Here is a 17989-nt window from a genome sequence, read left to right on the forward strand (position 1 = left end):
TGGGGCTTTGTCAAATATCTCGGCCATAGAAGCAAATGGGCAACACCTGCTCAGCCAGAACCCTACCGTAGAGACGTTCCATCTCTGATTCCAGACCCTGGTCTCCTAAGTCCCACTGGGAGACGCAGGGTAAGGAGAAAGAAGAAAGCTCGTGAGTCTGCTCCAGAGTCCGCTCCAGCCCGTGAGTCCACTCCAGAGCCCGCTCCAGCCCGTGAGTCAGTTGCAGAGTCCGCTCCAGCCAGTGAGTCCGCTCCAGCCAGTGAGTCCGTTCCAGAGTCCGCTCCAGCCAGTGAGTCCGCTCCAGCCAGTGAGGTAGCTCCAGAGCCCGCTCCAGCCTGTGAGTCTGCTCCGGAGCCCACAGAGGAAGTGGGCACAGAGTCACCGCCTCAACCACATAAAAGGAGGAAGAGGAGGAAGAAGGCTTCCTCCATCTCTTAAGGCCCAGAGGCCGCTGTAGGTCCAGAGGCCTTCCCAGAGCCTGTGGTAGGCCCGGAGACCACCCCAGTGGTCGTTTTTGCACTTCCCAAGCACCCTGCCCTGCCGGCGCCACCCAAGCATCCTGTCCTGCCACTGCCACCGCCGCCCAGGCTGTTTGCCCTGCCGCCACCGCCGCCCAGGCCGTCTGTCCTGCTGAAGCCCACCTGGTCAGTTCCTCCAGCACCGCCCTGGTGTTCAGCCGGGAGTCCAGATCTGCTGGAACCCGCCTGGGCAGTTCCTCCAGCACCGCCCTGGCATTCAGCCTGGACCCCGACTTTCTTGCAGCCCCCGTGGTCTGTTCCTCCGGCTCCCCCATGGCCTTCGGTCGGGGACTCTGGACCTGGCCTGCCGTCTCTCCCCCTGGTCCTCCTCCGGTCCACCTCCCTCCTGAGTATTTTGTTTTGTGTGTGTGTGGTTCAGGTATACCATACATTATGGGCACAAAATGTCACATGGGGACATTTTTGGGTCCCCATGAGGAAAACAGCTTATAAATCATGTAAATCAAAAACAGTGTTTTTTGAAAATATAAAAATACAGAAGGTTTTCTGTGATGGGTAGGTTTAGAGGATAGGATATATGTAACAGTTTGTACAGTATAAAATCACTATGTCTATGGAATGTGTAATAAAACATGATAATGTGTGTGCTTGTTTGTGTGACATATCATGGCACAAATTTATGTAATGTCATGGGTATGAGATAGGTATTACAAGGAGAGGGTGACTTATGAGAACATTACCCCATGTCCCCATTTTTCAAAACGCTTATAATACCGAATTAGTTATTTTGAGAAAGTAAAAATGTGCAGTTTCCTGTGATGGGTAGGTTTAGGGGTAGTGTATGGTATAGAATATACAGTTTTTACAGTATAAAAACCATTACGCCTATGGAATGTCCCCACAATTGACAAAAAAAAAAAAAAAAGAAAAAAAAAATGTGTGTGTGTGTGTGTGTGTGTGTGCGCGTATGCATGTACAAAGATTTTGATTTGGTAAATAATAGGCTTTGGTTTATATATGCTGAATGTCTGAACAAAGCCTAAATTCAAAAGCTTATTTCAAATCATGGCATCTTGCACTAACCTCCATATGCCCAAGACCTTAACACAAATACTTGTGAGTACTGTATCAGTCAATTGTGCTCAGATCTGAGGCTCTTTAAAAGAGTCATTAAAAGAACTGAGCTGGCCTTGCAGTACAATATACTTAAAATCAATGTGTACCTGTACTGTGAACCAGTAAAGCTCTAAAACACCATCGGCCTATTCAAGTCAGGAAAATGATGGCAACTATAGCGTAGTAATGCCCAATGATTGAAAAGAACAGACTCTCAGCCAAAGCAGATTTCATTGATTACTTATTTCATTTTATTTTGAGAATGAGAAAGATGTGTGACAGAAGACACTGATTTCATAATATATAGTTGAAAACAATATGAACTAATAATGTAACTCTTCCTTTTGGATTATTGAACCATTACAGGTCTGGGATGGGAATTGTGTTGATCTATATTATTGATTAAATCCTTTCCATGGTGTGGCCTAGAATTTCTGCAGCCAGAGTTACCAAGAAATGGATTTTCAGCAGTAAGCAGCACGTAGATAGTTGGGGTCATTTGAGTAAAACTGAAATGGTCTGCCAAAAGGATAATTCTATTTGAGAAAGATGGAGAGGGGATTTAAAAATATCATGGGTAAGTGTGAAAAATTATGAAGATAAAACATCCGCAGAAGGAGTTAGAAACACTATCCAAACGACCCTAAAATTAAAGTTGCATCTTGTCAGTTGAAACAAACTTTCTTTTTTGAAAGCTCTCTGTTTCTTAAAGTCATATATGTATGTATGATTTAATGTACAATTTTGGCTTTAGTATTGAACTTACTGATCATTTCTTAGTAATTGTTATGCTTCAACTGAGCATTGGGCAATAAAATAATTCTTAGTTAGAAAGCTGGAAAGATTGTCCTGTAGTGAGTGTGCTATTTTTAAACCAGTCCCATTTTTGTGTGTTTTTGTTTTATCTCAACAACTGAAGGAAAATGTATTTCCCATTCAGTCTGTCACGTTCTACGTACGTTGGACAGATCAACGAATAGAAATCTTGCTAGAGAGGCCAATCTGCTTCGAGTGTAACTAAAACGAGCCAATGCACATTGGCATGCAATCATATGCAGCAGCTGCTCGCCTTAAAGCGTGGGTATTTAATGAGCAACCGGTGCGTTGCATCTTCAGCTTTTCGCTTCGGAGCCAAACATTTGTGTTTCTGCAACAAGTGTTCTCTAAGATGAGTCAAAACAGCTCTTCACACTCTCTTCAAGTGTGGGCGGACAGCATAGCAGCGGGACAGAGTCTTCTCTTTCTTTTGATTATTTTGCTTTTTTGCTTTTTCGAGCAAAGCTGTTCCCAGCTGTAAAGGCTGTTTTCACGGCTGGTAACAGTGTGCTTTTGAGCGCTGAATAGCTGTTCTCACAGCTGGTAAGAGCAGCGTCTTCAAAGAGAGGAGAGCACATGATAGGCTGCACACAATCCCTGTCTGTGTTGCCGCGGCCGTTCCCCACTTTTAAAGAGCAAGTCCCTGAAAGAGCTTACACAAGTAGAGCTTGCGTCTTTTTAAAGATGACATTATACTTGTGTGTTTCTGGATGCGGTCATTACCTGGCACTAAGGGATGGTCACGATCGCTGCATCATGTGTCTGGGCTTAAAGCACGCTGACGCAGCATTCATGGATGAGTCATGTACCCATTGTGGGAAGATGACCATCTTGCAGTTGCGATCAAGACTCCAGTTAATTGCGGAGTCCCAGTGCCCTCGTTCCAATCATCCTCAGGTTGCTGCGGGCAGTGGCGCTGGTGATCTGAGGATTACAGTGAGCGTGCTTCCTTTAGGGAACCAACCCCCTAGGAACCCTCACTCCACCTGCAGTCCGCAACCAGTAGAGCTGCCAGGGGAGCCCGGTGAGCCATCTCAAAGGTGTGCACCATCTTTATCCTTCGGAGCTCCCCCCGATGACTGGATGTCGATAGCTGCATCAGAGGGTGAGCCAGATTTTTCTGTCACCGCAGCCTCCTTTGGGAACGGTAGCTGTGCCCGATTCGGATCTGGAGATGATGGCTATGCTTTCTCGTGCCGCCAACAGGGTTGGACTCATGTGGAATTCTCCACCATGTCCCGAGCCCTCGCATTTGGACGATTGGTATCCCGGGGTGGCGCGTGCTGGTTCTCAGCCACCCACCCCTTTCTTCCCGAAGGTGCATCAAGAACTCACCGGATGGATGGGACTGCTCTTCAGGAGATGGTGACCGCACCACTCCTTCCCCTGGAGGAGGGTCGGGAGGTAAATCCTTTGTTTCATTTTGTTTCTGTTCCACTCAAATTGCACTGCAGGTATGCCTACGATCCCTTTAATCCTGCTTGTACGGTCTCTGTGAGCCTGGTTAGTGCTCCCCAGTCCGTCTTGCTGGCTCATTCAGACCATCAGGCTTGGCTATACGATTCAGTTCGCCCGGCGTCCCCCCAAGTTCAGGGGGATCCACTTCACTGCAGTGAAGTCTGTAGATGCACATATCTTGCGTGCGGAGATCATGGTCCTACTGGCGAAGGACTCGATAGAGCCGGTCCCTCAATCCGATATGAGGTCTGGGTTCTACAGTCCCTACTTAATTGTACCCAAGAAAAGCGGTGGATTAGAACCAAACTTTGACCTGCGAGTTTTGAATCGGAGCCTCCACAAGCTACGTCCCCAAGATTGGTTTGCAGCGATTGACCTAAAGGATGCATACTTTCATGTCTCAACTCTCCCTCGACACAGGCCATTCCTGCTCTTTGCGTTCAAGGGTCGAGCATATCAGTACTAGGTCCTACCCTTCGGTCTGGCCCTGTCTCCCCGTGTCTTCATGAAAGTCTTGGAGGGAGACCTTGTTCCCATGAGAGAACAGGGTGTTTACATCCTCAACTATCTCGATGACTGGCTTATTCTAGCACAGTCTCGGAATCAGTTGTGCGAACACAGGGACCTGGTGCTCAGTCTCCTCAGCCAGTTGGGCCTTCAGGTCAACTGGGAAAAGAGCAAACTCTCCCCTGTGCAGAGGAACTCTTTTCTCGGTATGGAGTTGAATTCGGACGAACAGACAGCACGCCTCACAGAGGAACATGCTCAGTCGGTGTTGAACTGCCTGAATACATTCAAAGGCAGGACAGCGGTCCCACTGAAACTTTATTTCAGAGGCTCCTGGGGCATATGGCAGCCACAGAGGCAGTAACCCGCTCGGTTTGCTTCATATGAGACAACTTCAGCACTGACTTCACAGTCGAGTCCCAAGATGGGCATGGCAACGCGGCACGTTCCGAGTGGCAATCACTCCGGAATGCCGCTAAGCCTTCAGCCCGTGGTTCTTCGGCAGGAGTGCCCCTAGAACAGGAGTCCTGGCATGCTGTGGTGTTCACAGATGCCTTTGCCACCAGCTGGGGTGCCACGTACAACGGGCATGCAGTATCAGGGGTATGGACGGGCCCCCAACTGCATTGGCACATCAACTGCCATGAGTTGCTAGCAGTACACCTTGCCCTGAGCTACCTGAAAGGGCCGTTATGGGGCAAGCATGTGCTGGTCATGTGCTGGGAGAGTGGTGACTCCAACCCCAGGTGATCCAGCTGATTTGGAGAGAGTTCAGAGAGGCTCAGGCAGACCTGTTTGCCTCGCCAGAAACCACTCACTGCCAGCTGTTTTACCCGTCTGAGGGAACACTCAGTACAGATGCACTGGCACACAGCTGTCCTCAGGGCCTTCACAAAAATGTGTTTCCCCCAGTGAGCCTACTTGCACAGACCTTGTGCAAAGTCAGGGAGGATGAGGAGCAGGTCCTTCTAGTTGCGCCCTATTGGCCCAACCGGATCTGGTTCCTTGTGACAGCCCCTCCCTGGCACATTCCTCTTAGGAAGGACATTCTTTCTCAGAGACGGGGCACCTTTTGGCAACTGCATCCAGACCTCTGGAAACTCCATGTCTGGCCCCTGGACAGGACGTGGAGGTTCTAGGTGACTTACCGCCTGAGGTACTTAACACCATCACTTCGGCATGAGCACCATCTACGAGACATGCTTACACCTTGAAGTGGAACCTGTTTGTTGAGTGGTGCTCTTCTCGACGAGAAGACCTCAAAAAATGTTTGATCAGAGTTGTGCTTTCTTTCTTGCAGCAAGGGTTGGAGCATAGGCTGTCTCCCTCCACCGTCAAAGTTCATGCTGCCAAAATTTCCTCATACCACAACCACATCAATGGCAAGTCTGTTGGTAAGCACGACCTGGTTGTCAGGTTCCTTAGGGGGCAAGACAGTTAAATCCTACTCGACCCCCCTCCATACCCTCTTGGGAACTTGCTCTGGTGCTTCGAGCACTCCAGAATGCTCTCTTTGAGGCATTGCAGTAAGCAGACTTAACCCCCAGGGGTCTGAGTGATTTTGGGTCCCTTGAGATGTTCTGACATGCCCTGACATTTGTGCTTATTTCATCTACTTATAACATAATTTTGCTGTATTCAGCACAAACGCTGCTACAATAATAGCTGAGAAAAAAAGATGTATGTATTTGCATTTTTGAGGAAATATTGTTTATGCATGGTTATTGAAAAAACAAAAAACATAAGTCACTGAAATAGCCATTTCAGTGACTTAAAACTTATGTCACTGAAATAGCCACTTCAGGGTTTTGTGCTGTGTCTGTGTAGTACTGTATCAGATGATCAGACAGGTCAACGCCTCCCATGTGTTTGTTGTATCTCTTGGGATCTCTTTGGAACAGGTGTTTGGAAATTTTCATTGTCACAAAAAAAAGAAAAAAAGGAAAAAAAGCATAAGCATGCTTATAACACTATTACTATAGCCATGCATAACAAAGACGGCAGTTATTGTTATGTCATACAAGAACATAATATTTTGTATTATGATGATGTAGACCACATTCATGATAAACTAACCAAAACTGGGTGAAATATATTATGAACATGTTTAAAGAGTGTCACATTACAAGCATTTACACTTGAGCATATATGCACTTGTAAGTGACATTGTAAGACAATTTTGTAAAAAGCAAGCCAAAACAAGCTAAAATATAGTCTGAAAACTCATATGAGTTTTATATTATCACCACGCACAACAAAGACAACAGTTTCTGTAATGCCATACATGTATACGTTTTGAATTAAGATGATGTTTACAGATATATCTGTAAAATATTACTGTGCACTTACATTACTCATGTTGATAACACAATCAAAGAAATTATAATATTATCATTATCAATCAATAATGGCCATGCATAACAAAGACAGCAGTTTTCGTACAAAAACATATACTTTTGTATTATGACGATGTAAACACTATTACATCTGTAAAATATTACTGTATTTTAGCAATATGTGACCTGATCCAGCAAAATGAGTCACAGTGACCCAAATTTCAAAATTGAGATTTTGGTATCAATGAAAAAAAGTCAAAGTCATACCTTGAATGGTTTTAAAGATATACCCATTTGAATTATGGTCATCTGCCCTCTTTTTCCAATTGAAAACCTGAGAAAATCGCTTTTAAAGTTTTTTGCCTGTTTTTTTGTTGATATCTTTCAAAATCCATTGCATTTAAAGGGATAAACTATTTATTTTACAGCTTAATTTGACCAAAGACATTTATATATATATATATATATATATATATATATATATATATATATATATATATATATATATATATATATATAAATAAATAAATAAATGCTATTAAACCAGGCTGAAGCTCAAATTATTTTAAAGTATTTATTTGAATTAATTCATTCATTCATGGCCAAAGGAGTTTCTTTAAAAGGCTCGCAGGAAATGAAATATACCCGGGCCTTAACCGCTCTAAATTGTAATGGACTGGAGCTCACATCGGGAGAAATGGGAACACGGGGGCGCCGCGATGCGACCGCAAAGGGTCAAAGTGCATGCCACTGATAAGCATTGTAAATGCAGTATTACAGTATACGCATACCAATTAAATGCGCAGGTCTCCTCTCGTGCATCCTCCTCACTGGACTTTCGTTTCGCTTTCATATATCTCTTTTATAGATGCCATCAATGCTTTTACCTTTCTAGATGTAGTTACCAAAATCAAAACAGTCCATAAACTATAAATCCTCACGAAAACTTCAATCTGAAGGACTGTCTGAAGCGCTAGTCTGACAGGAGAATGGCTGGAACAATCAAAAACCTGTCAGTCAAAACGGTAAAACCATGTTAATAGCCATTTAAATACCTTTACTCAATTATCTGGACTACGAAACTTTGGGAGATTATTTTTGAAAGTCTGTTCTTTGAAATTAGCTTTAAAAAAAAAATTGTTTTTCCACATTATCGGCCCATATCTTAAAATAGAACGTTGCGACTTCCGACTCATTTCGCCAGAGCGGGTGACATATATATATATATATATATATATATATATATATATATATATATATATATCTGTGCACTTAGAATGATTCTCGATCGCACTGAGAATTGAACAACACCTGTGTGCCCCTGTGGGCTGTGCTAGTGAAGGTGAGCATGATGCAGGCACATTCCTAAACAAATAATAGACTGTTAGCATACATTGTCCAAAGTAATTATTAATTAATGGGTATGAGAGCACAATGTATGTATATACCTGTTGACGATGGGCCATAGGATGGACAAATATCTATTGATTGGCTGTAGGCCACGAGTATCTGTTGATGGGCCATATACCATTAGAGTATATTAACGTTAGGCCATATAACGCACGTATTGAGTGCATTTCAAACATTTACAACTGTATAGACACTCTATAGGTGTCACAGACACACCAGGCTCCACCACTCTCCTATCACAGCGCACTCCCTCACCCGAATACTGATCACACGCAACTTACCTTGTACTTTTATCCTCCTCAGGGTCAATTCGCTGATCGAAATACAACCGCTCTTCATCTCAGGCCCCGTCCACACGGATCCAGCATTTTTGGAAGGTGAAACCACTATTTTTTGAAACCGGGTCCCAGAGTGGATAAATCTGAAAATGCTGTCTTTGCGTTTTCATGTGTACAGCCTAATTGTGAAACGATGATGTCATCACCCCACGTGTCCACCCTAGTCAGACACCACTAACAGCTCAAAACGACAACAACAGTAGCAGACTCTAGATGCTTGTGCTCGTGCTGCAGAAGCTACTGAGCCAAAATAAAGCATTATTTCTAAGCTTCACTAGTTTGTATCATAGACAGTAAAAGAAATGGACACAGCGACCCCATTGGAACTCAATTGAGACAAGTGAAGCCCATTTTTAGCGATTTTTAGCACTTCCGTTTCTGACGCGCAGACTCAAACTAAGCTTGATGACGTCAGCAACCTGTCTGACAGATGTAAATCTTCTAGTAGCTGTGCGTGCAAACTGCCATCGTTAATCTTGCAGAGACGGCGAGCTTGAGCGGGGAGTTCTTTGGCGTGAGTGAGCAGGAGTAATTATTCTGATTAATTATTTTGTATAGTATTTTAAAATGTAACGCCAGTACGCCATATTAAGTTAATGCATACTATTGCCTGCGAGCTTCTCCTCCTGTCTGTACGGTAATTTCTCTACTGTGCGACAGAGAGTCGAGTGGTTATGACGCAATCGTAAGCCTATTTTTACAAAAACTGTTTCTACGGGGCCATAATGTAACATAGAAGGTAATGGAGCCCTTTATACATTGTCGTGTATCTTTAGAAATAAATAATGGACAAATTGAGTCTTTAAACGCCTCAGATGTAAAGTTATTTGCTGTCAAAGTGACGCCAAAATGAATGGGAGCCAATGGGATGGCTAACGCAAGTGAAGTTCTGCTACAAGATGGCGGCACGCGGCTGACTTGAACTTCCGGTCGACTTCCTTGGGCACTGGTTTGTATACAGCGCACAAGGTTTATGTGCATGCTCCAAGTCTTATTCGCTGTTTTAAGTGTATCTCTGTGGCAGAATTACAGGCTTCGGTCTGGCATGTATACTGCATCGTTTTGAGTCGTTTCAGTGGTTTTGTGTGGACGCAGATATTTCTTGAGACGAGGAAAAAAAAAAGATCGGATAGGGTAAGCTCCGGCTTCGTGTGGACGTAGCCTCAATCATCCTTTGAGGAAAAGGTGAATTCTTCCTCGCTCTCCAGAATCATCTGAAGGGCCTCTTTACCGGAGTACCGTGCCATCCTTAAAACGTGACGAGCATTCAGTGAATCTGCTGGGTTTTTTTGGCATTGACCAAGGGGCGTGTGCGATGCAGACAGTTCACTTAAACTACTATGTGAACAGCACAGAGGGTGTGGTAGTCTCAGCTCATTACAGATAATGAAGTGAAAAGGAAAAGAAGGAACCTCTCCTTGGTTTCAAATGAATTATATAAACTGAGAATGTTTTTTATTTGACTTCATTTAAAAGTAGACATTGTAAGCATTATGTAGATATGTCTTTTGTGTCTGTGTGACAGGTATTTGATGAGTTTCAGTTTATTTTAAAACGAATTTCAGAATTGACTTCACTGAGAGTGAGACATCAGATCAAACATCATGTTTGTTTACTTTATTTTGCGAAAAGCACAATTTTTTTTTTTTTTTTTTTCTCAGTGTACACAAAAAAAGTACACACTTAACACTTTAGAATGATGTATAACACTGGTATGTGTGATCAAATTCGGCTGAGTATTTTCTTTCACAAGTCTTTTTCACACTGATGAGAAAAAAAGCGATTTGTGGTATCGCCAGCATGACCCGAAGGGATGGAGATGGAGCCCCTGTTACATGTTGAAATGTATATGCTTTGATTGCAAAGCCATTAAAATAAACATAATTGATATACAGAGTCATATCCTCAAACAATGCATTTTATTTTAAATTAGACTTCAATGGACCCTTCGCTAAGCCACGCCCGAAAACCGCCACAGGCCAATCGTGGTTTAGCAACCGTTACTAGGCGCGGGAGGTCTGTCAAGCTTTCGAGCGAGGGAACATGCCGAAGCGTTGTGCTTATGGTTAATCTGATACCCGAGTTTAGACGGGGTGGTGGAATTTTTTTCCCTTCTCGAAACCTAAAACCCAAGGGGAAAAGTGCCGGTGTTCTGACAATTTGTGCTACCCTGTCAGATTTTACTACCTCCCATTGAAACAGTGGGTAACGTTAGCAAAATCTGAAAAATGTTAACGTTACCTATCAGATTGTGCTTCCAGCGTGATATTAATGTGGTTTATGGCTTTATTAACATCTACACTTTCCCCAACCCTAAACCTACCCTTAACAATAATGCAAGTACAGTAATTGTGTGTTATTTATCATGACGACAATGATGTAATATTGATGTATGCATATGCAGTAAGTCCGGGTAGGTTAGCAAGCTAGCTAACTCAGCACATCGTTGCTTGGAAATAATGACGGTTCTTTGTTCATAATGCATATAATGTATTTTAATGTGAAATAATATGATTAAAGGCAAGACGGAGTAACGTTAGCCTGGCGTGCTAAAATTATAAGCAGGAGAATGTTATCATTGCAAAGTGGTCAGGCTAACGTCTTGTGTTTATTCCACAAGACTTATGGATAAGCTGTTTGATTTATAATTATTAGGTTATTTTCACAAATTTCACTTAACCTGCTGTAGATGAACAAAGCTTTTCCTCAATAAACTGTGTGTTTCCCATTTGAATGGTCAGCACATGAGGCGGCTGCTGCTCGCGCTCGGAGCTTTAGCTTCAATTTTGATCAAATTATTTTCTAATCGGTTGCATATTATGTCGTGGATATATCCCTCGAATGCATACTGCAGTCCCTTTTGTCTTGCTCTCTCAGATATTTCACCTGTTCGCCAAAAATGACTAATTATCTCCTTGAAAATGTCTGACACCGGTGCATACACACTGTAAATGACTTGCCAGGCTCGAAAGCTTGACAGGCGTAGCAACAGTAACTAAGGAGGGCGGGGCTTAGCGAAGGGTCCATTGAGGTTTACATCACCTATTCTTAACCATAGGGCCGCGGCCCACACTTGGGCCGCAAAAAACTTTACGTTTTTCACCTGTGGGCCGTGAGGGCCGCGGGACCAAACAAATTATCAATTGAAGACACCAGAATGACCACTGTTATCCATGAGACAGTTACAATACCCCATCCCACCACTAGTGGCAGTAATGCCTCAGTTAGTTGTTAAACAAGCGCTAATAAGCAGAAGACACTCAATCAACCGTAGCCTGTAGTAAAAGTTATGGAGAAATTTTTAAAGCGGAAAAGTGGAGACAAAAGTTGCGCCAACCCGCCCCAAAAGTCAAGATTTTGCCGCAAATACAATCCTGACTTCATTAAGTACGGATTTGTGAATGGAGGTGACGAGGCAGAGCCGAGAGCCCAGTGTGTGGAGTGTGGGCTAATGCTGTCCAACGAAGCACTGAAGCCTTCAAAACTAAAGCGGCATCTAGAAACCAAACATCCATCGCTTGTGGGAAAGTCGGTGGAATTTTTCAAGAGAAAAGAAAATGGGCTTCAGATGCAGAAAAGGTCTGTTGTGGCACTGACTGGAAATTCTAAATGCGCTTTGAAAGCCAGCTACCTCGTAGCCAGACGAGTGGCGCAGACTAAAAAAGCATTCACGATAGCGGAGGAGTTGGTTTTACCTGCCGCTGTAGATATGTGCCGTGAGATGATCGGAGAGGCTGCTGCAAAAAAGCTGCTAACCATCCCACTCTCAAACGACACTGTTAGTCACCGTATCGCGGACATGGCCACAGACATACAGCATCAGTTGCTAGAAAGAATAAAAAGCAGCCCATTTTTCTCTTTACAACTAGACGAGTCTACCGACGTCACAAATGATGCACTGCTACTGGTTTTTGTTCGCTATCGCTGGGACAGTAGTTTGCACGAAGACATACTGTTTTGTGGAGAGCTACCGACACGGACTACGGCTCAGGAATGTTTCCGCTGCATGGATAACTACTTCAAAGAGAACGGCCTAGACTGGCAGAACTGTGTTGGGGTGTGCAGCGATGGTGCAGCGTCAATGACAGGCAGGCATCACGGTGTCGTCAGGCAGATACTTGATCGTGCCCCAGAAGCTAAATGGACCCACTGTTTTCTTCACCGTGAAAGCCTTGCGGCAAAAAAAATGTCACCAGAGTTACATGAGGTGATGGATGTAAGTGTGAAAACCATAAACTTCATTAAAAATAATGCTGTGAACTCCAGATGTTTTGCCAAACTTTGTGAAGGCTTGGAAGCAGATCATGTCCAGCTGCTCTATCACAGTGAGGTGAGATGGCTCTCAAGAGGACTGGTCCTCAAGCGTTTATTTGAACTGAGGAATGAGGTCCTATCTTTTCTCACTGAGAGAAATTCTCCTTTTGCACATTATTACGCCAATGCACAGTTCACAGCTAAACTTGCCTACCTCTGTGACATTTTTTCACTGCTGAACCAGCTGAATATCTCACTTCAAGGGAGAAATAGCAACATATTTGTTGTTGCAGATAAAGTTCAAGCTTTTAAAAGGAAACTTGCTTTGTGGATTAAGAGGGCTCAGGAAAAAAGGATGGACATGTTTCCCCTTTTGTCTGACATTTTGGAAAACTCCCCCAGGTGAAGATTAGTGACTTAGTCTCACAGCACCTCTCACAACTGGCAGTGAAATTTGATGACTACTTTCCTGAGGATCCCAGAGAGGGACACATGTGGATTGCGGACCCATTTTCTGTGGATCCCACTAAAAATGATGTTGCTTTGCCCTCACATCTGGAATCCCAGCTTCTGGAAGTAGCCAATGACAGTACTTTAAAGTTGCAGTGGGGCAAACTGGATCTGGGCTCCTTCTGGATTGCTGTCTCAAAAGAGTACCCATGTCTAGCACTGAGGGCTGTGAAACTACTCCTCGCATTCACAACTACATACCTGTGTGAATCAGGATTCTCCATTGTGGCCACAACTAAGACCAAGGCCCGAAACAGACTCAAAGCAACACTGGAGGCTACTCTGAGAGTGAGCCTTTCCCCCATTCCACCCAGGCTGGATCTGATAATGTCTGTGAAGCAGGCCCAAGTGTCTCATTAAGAGGGGAACATAAATAGGGAGTTGTAGCTTGTTCAAATTGGACTGTTGTGACTGTTATTGTTCATTTATAACAGATATGAAGAGCAACTTCAGGTTCTGCCATGCAAAAATGTAGACTGCTGAAACAATTATCAAATTATTTTGCAGATTATAAAGCTATATTTTTTCATTTGCACTTTATTTCAATTTTCATTTACAACTTTATTTAATTTTAAAAATATTATTTTGAATCTGTTTACTTAAGCAAAACATTTTATTGTTTTTATTTTATTTATTTTTATTTATATACATTTTCTATTTTTGTAAGTAAAATTTGTCAAATCTAACTGATTTTTGTGTTAATATGCCTGACTTGAGCCTTTACATTTGTTCTTGATGCAGATTGATTTGTTCCATGAATTGTTGTGTGTTTGGCATCTTGTTATATGTGCAGGTTTACATACACATGGATAATAAACTGTTAAACTGCAAGTGGATTTCATTTAGTTATTGAATACAAATCAAATCAAGGGTGAGATCAATAAACCAATACAGTGCTAATATTTGAATGGGCCCTGGGCCACTTTGTACTGTAAAATTTGGGCCCCGACATCAAAAAGGTTAAGAACCCCTGGTTTACATAATATTCTAGTTTTGCATTTATTCACAAAATACGCTGATATCATACAATAATTGTCAAATGCAGTGCAGTACCACTGTGTACTCTTTTGCCTGTTTTGTTTTAAAATGTGTGCTTAGGGCATGTGTAAGCTGACCTCTTTCCTTTAACTAGTTTATCACCCTCATGACAGTGAACTGTATATTTGCTCTTCCAGATGACCTGAAAGGTTAATGTACCCAAACAGGTCTTTCTTTTTTTCTTTTTTAACTCTTTGTGGAAAATATAGAGCAGATATATTCAAAGGCCATTGCACTTATTCAGGGTTTTTCTGCACTCTTTAGCTTCCAGTTGCTTTTATACTATATTTTGGCATGATCTCTGATGTAATTAAATGTACTTTTGTGTAATTTTAATGTCAGAAAATTCTCTGCTGAGTTAAAGCGTGGCCAGCAGTATTAGTACTGAGCCAGCACCTAGCTAACAAAAATATGTTAAAAATGTTTTGCTAATTGTCACAGTGCAAAGGAGAGTTGAGGCAGGATGCCAATTGCAGCAGTCTTTAAGCTTTGAGGCATGTATTGAGCATGCAGCACATATGCAACTCTGTTAGTCATATATGTGTACATTATTCTTCTCTTGCATCATATTAAATTATATTATTTCATACTGGCATCTATAATGGGTACACTTTAATGGGTAAATAAATTTATCAGATTAATTTATTTAACACACACGTTCGGCTTTAATTTGTGCACATAACATTAAAACTATCTATGGAGTGTGTCCATCATCTGACAGAGCTTCTTCCACAAAATTTTAGCTGCTTTATTTTGTGTGCACTCCAACCCACAGACTAAAAAAACAACCTGGGGCAGCAGGGTAAAATTAGCCCAATTCAGGAACAGAACATTAAATAAACTAAAAGTCCACAAAACAGAACATAAACCTGACACTAATGTTCACATTAATTTATGAAAATGTTATTTCTGAATGCTCTCTGATTGTTCAAAATTCAAAATCAAAACGTTTTTTAAATGCTTTTAAAATGTTTAAAAACTTTCTTGTGGTTATGCAACTATTAAGGAAACATTCCATTTTATCATTCTGCAAACATTATGGGAACGGTAATTTTGAATGTTCTCTGAACATCCTGAAAAAAAAATAGAAGTATGGAGTGAATGTTAGATGAACGTCCAAATCAAGAAAAAATTTCCATAATGTGTAAATAATGTTTTTTTGCAATATTTTGAGAATATTATCAAAGGTTTAGTGCCGCATTTTCTTCAAATGTGTGAGACTTCCGATTTATTAGTGACAATAGGTAAATAACTAGAACAATTGCAAAGTGTGGTAAGTTGGTAAAACTATTCGTGCTACAAACCAGTGTTTATGATTATGATAATAAAATTAAAATGATATTATAACAGTTAAAAGTTTGCAATAAAAAGCAGTGTAATGGACTGTTTTCACACAGGTAAAATTGCCAGATTATTAGCCAAAGTTTTGAGACCGTTCCCTACTGTCTTGTAAGATCCATCTATATAGATTCATTAAGATATTTTTAAGAGTCTGTATTTCAGCATATTTTAATGTACTACAACTAAACTTATGTAATACTAAATTAAACTTTTTGAATTTCTGTTGAAGTAAAGGTCAACATAAATTGCAGTATAATACCTAGAGTCCACTCACTTGCAGTTCCCTAAAACTTTGAAGTGCACTCCAGCTGTAGGATATCAGAGCATCTTTTGATAACTGCTAATCTCTCCGGCAAAAATAAATAAATAATCAAATTGGGTTTTTTTCAACTGATTACACACAAAATCCTTACTTGTCACACAATTTCTGAAACCTGACACTCAAACACCAGAACCACACCAAATATCAGTTTTCAATTTCATAAAAGACAGCACACAATTCTTTATGTAACACACAAAAATCTAACAGGAAGTATCTTCATATTTATTATGACTTCAGTAGTTACTAGAGAGTTATCATGCTTTTCACTTTAGAATACTGATCCAAATAATTAGTAATTCCTTCTTAAGTATTTGGTAGTACTTCAGTCATTACTAGTGTATTACCAAGACCTTTACTTTAGAATTAATTATACATTATGCATAATTCATGTTAATTATGAACCTTTATATAGTAGTTCTTAGTAATTCTCTGGGAGGTATGAAAAAACAGTAGTTACTGATTAGTTAATAGTGAATAGAGAACTGAGCACTATTACTTACTAATTCATTCATCAGAGTTTATTGTTAGTTAATAGTAGTTACTAGAGTGTTAATAATGCATTATTCATTTGTTCCTGTGTAGTTATTCATGAATGAAGGATCAGTATTCTAAAGTGTTACCGTATCTTGATTTCCTTTTTCAAACACAAACATTGTTTCTGTCCAACTACACATGGTTGATGTATTTCTTTTATTTCATACTGTGTAATACTGTATTCCCACCCACAAATGCAGTTAAAAATATAAATAGTTTGATTTCAATCTTGCTTTCATGTTTACGTGCATTTTTCAACATCTCTCTGCCAATTACTTTCAGTCTTGTACAGAAATGTATGTAGGAGCTCATGAAAGAAGAGCTTTAGGTTTTGAATAACTGTGTGCATATGATATAGCCAAAAATAGAATATTATGGCAAAGGTGTTTACAACGTAAGACAAATGTTTGCTTTTGAGAAGTGTTCATGATATTTTGAATGCAGTGCTTCATTTTGCAAGAGACGTGAGGCATTTTGCATTTTGTGTGTGCAATTCTTGAATTTGTGTGTAAAATTTTGGGGGAAAAAAGGCAAAGTTTTGAAAATCTGTGTGCAGTTAAAAAACTTAATGCCGAGCTCAAATCTGATGTCAGATCTTGACTATTTTTAGATAAACTTTAATACTCTAAAATGAGTTTCTGAATATAACCTTTAAAATGTTCACAAAAGCTGTTCATAGGTAACTAAGTTTGAGTTACTGCTGTCAAAAAGTTGTAGTTTTAGTGGTCAGCTGTCAAGCTATGTCATGGGGTCTAAGGGAAAGACAGAGTCTTGTTTGCATTTAAACATTTACATAACTGTCTGTTTTTACTGAAGTTAATTTTTGACCATGCACCCTTTTGTCTCTTGTAAAACTGCAATACAGAGGCAGTTCCGAATTTGAACTCATCTTGAAATTGTCACATCAAAACCTGTGGTAAAATATGAGGAACACAGCTCTCATTTTAATTTCTGCTTTAATAGTCCCAGCTTTGCTGGCTGACAAAGGTAGGAAGATTAGACTTTATTAAAATTTATACTGTATTACCATAGTGGTAAAAGGAAGAATTCAGTTTGATATATCTCAGTTTGAGTCTTTAATATAGGCATATAATAATGTTAGAGTAAAGCTTAACAGAATAAGTCAGTGCATTACTATTGAAGTGATGTAATATCTGTTGTGTGACAGGTGGGGAGCTAAAGCTGATGAATAACTGCGCTAGGAAAAATCAACAGCTATGTTGATGAATGCATTTATTTTGTGTGTTTTTTTTTTTTTTTTAATCTCTACAGGCAAGAACTATACAAAAGAAAATGTTTGCCAAGAGCTCAGCGCCATCGGAATTGAAAAATTCAAAGAAATGCAAGTATAAAGTGTAGTTTCTTTTCTCTTGAGGATTTACACAGTTCTTTCAAGTCTCAACCACAGTTCACAAATATATAAATTCACTGCTGCTTTATATGCACAAAATATTTTGCTCTCAAGTATAAGGGTTATTAAAAAAATAGTTAAAAAAAAAAATGTATTAAAAGTTTAATTCCAGAGTTCTT

General features: G+C 40.8%; 1 protein-coding gene across 1 annotated transcript in view; it reads left to right on the forward strand.

Moving 5' to 3' along the window:
• Positions 1-17288: 17288 nt before the first annotated feature.
• gc (GC vitamin D binding protein) overlaps positions 17289-17989 on the forward strand; it is a 33490-nt gene continuing 32789 nt past the window's right edge. Inside the window, exons 1-2 of the mRNA XM_048189094.1 lie at positions 17289-17446; positions 17732-17801. Coding sequence (XP_048045051.1) covers positions 17383-17446; positions 17732-17801 — 134 coding nt within the window. The 5' untranslated portion in view covers positions 17289-17382. The remainder of the gene's footprint in view (positions 17447-17731; positions 17802-17989) is intronic.

Source organism: Megalobrama amblycephala, linkage group LG4 (assembly GCF_018812025.1).
Source record: "Megalobrama amblycephala isolate DHTTF-2021 linkage group LG4, ASM1881202v1, whole genome shotgun sequence".
Lineage (NCBI taxonomy): Eukaryota > Metazoa > Chordata > Actinopteri > Cypriniformes > Xenocyprididae > Megalobrama > Megalobrama amblycephala.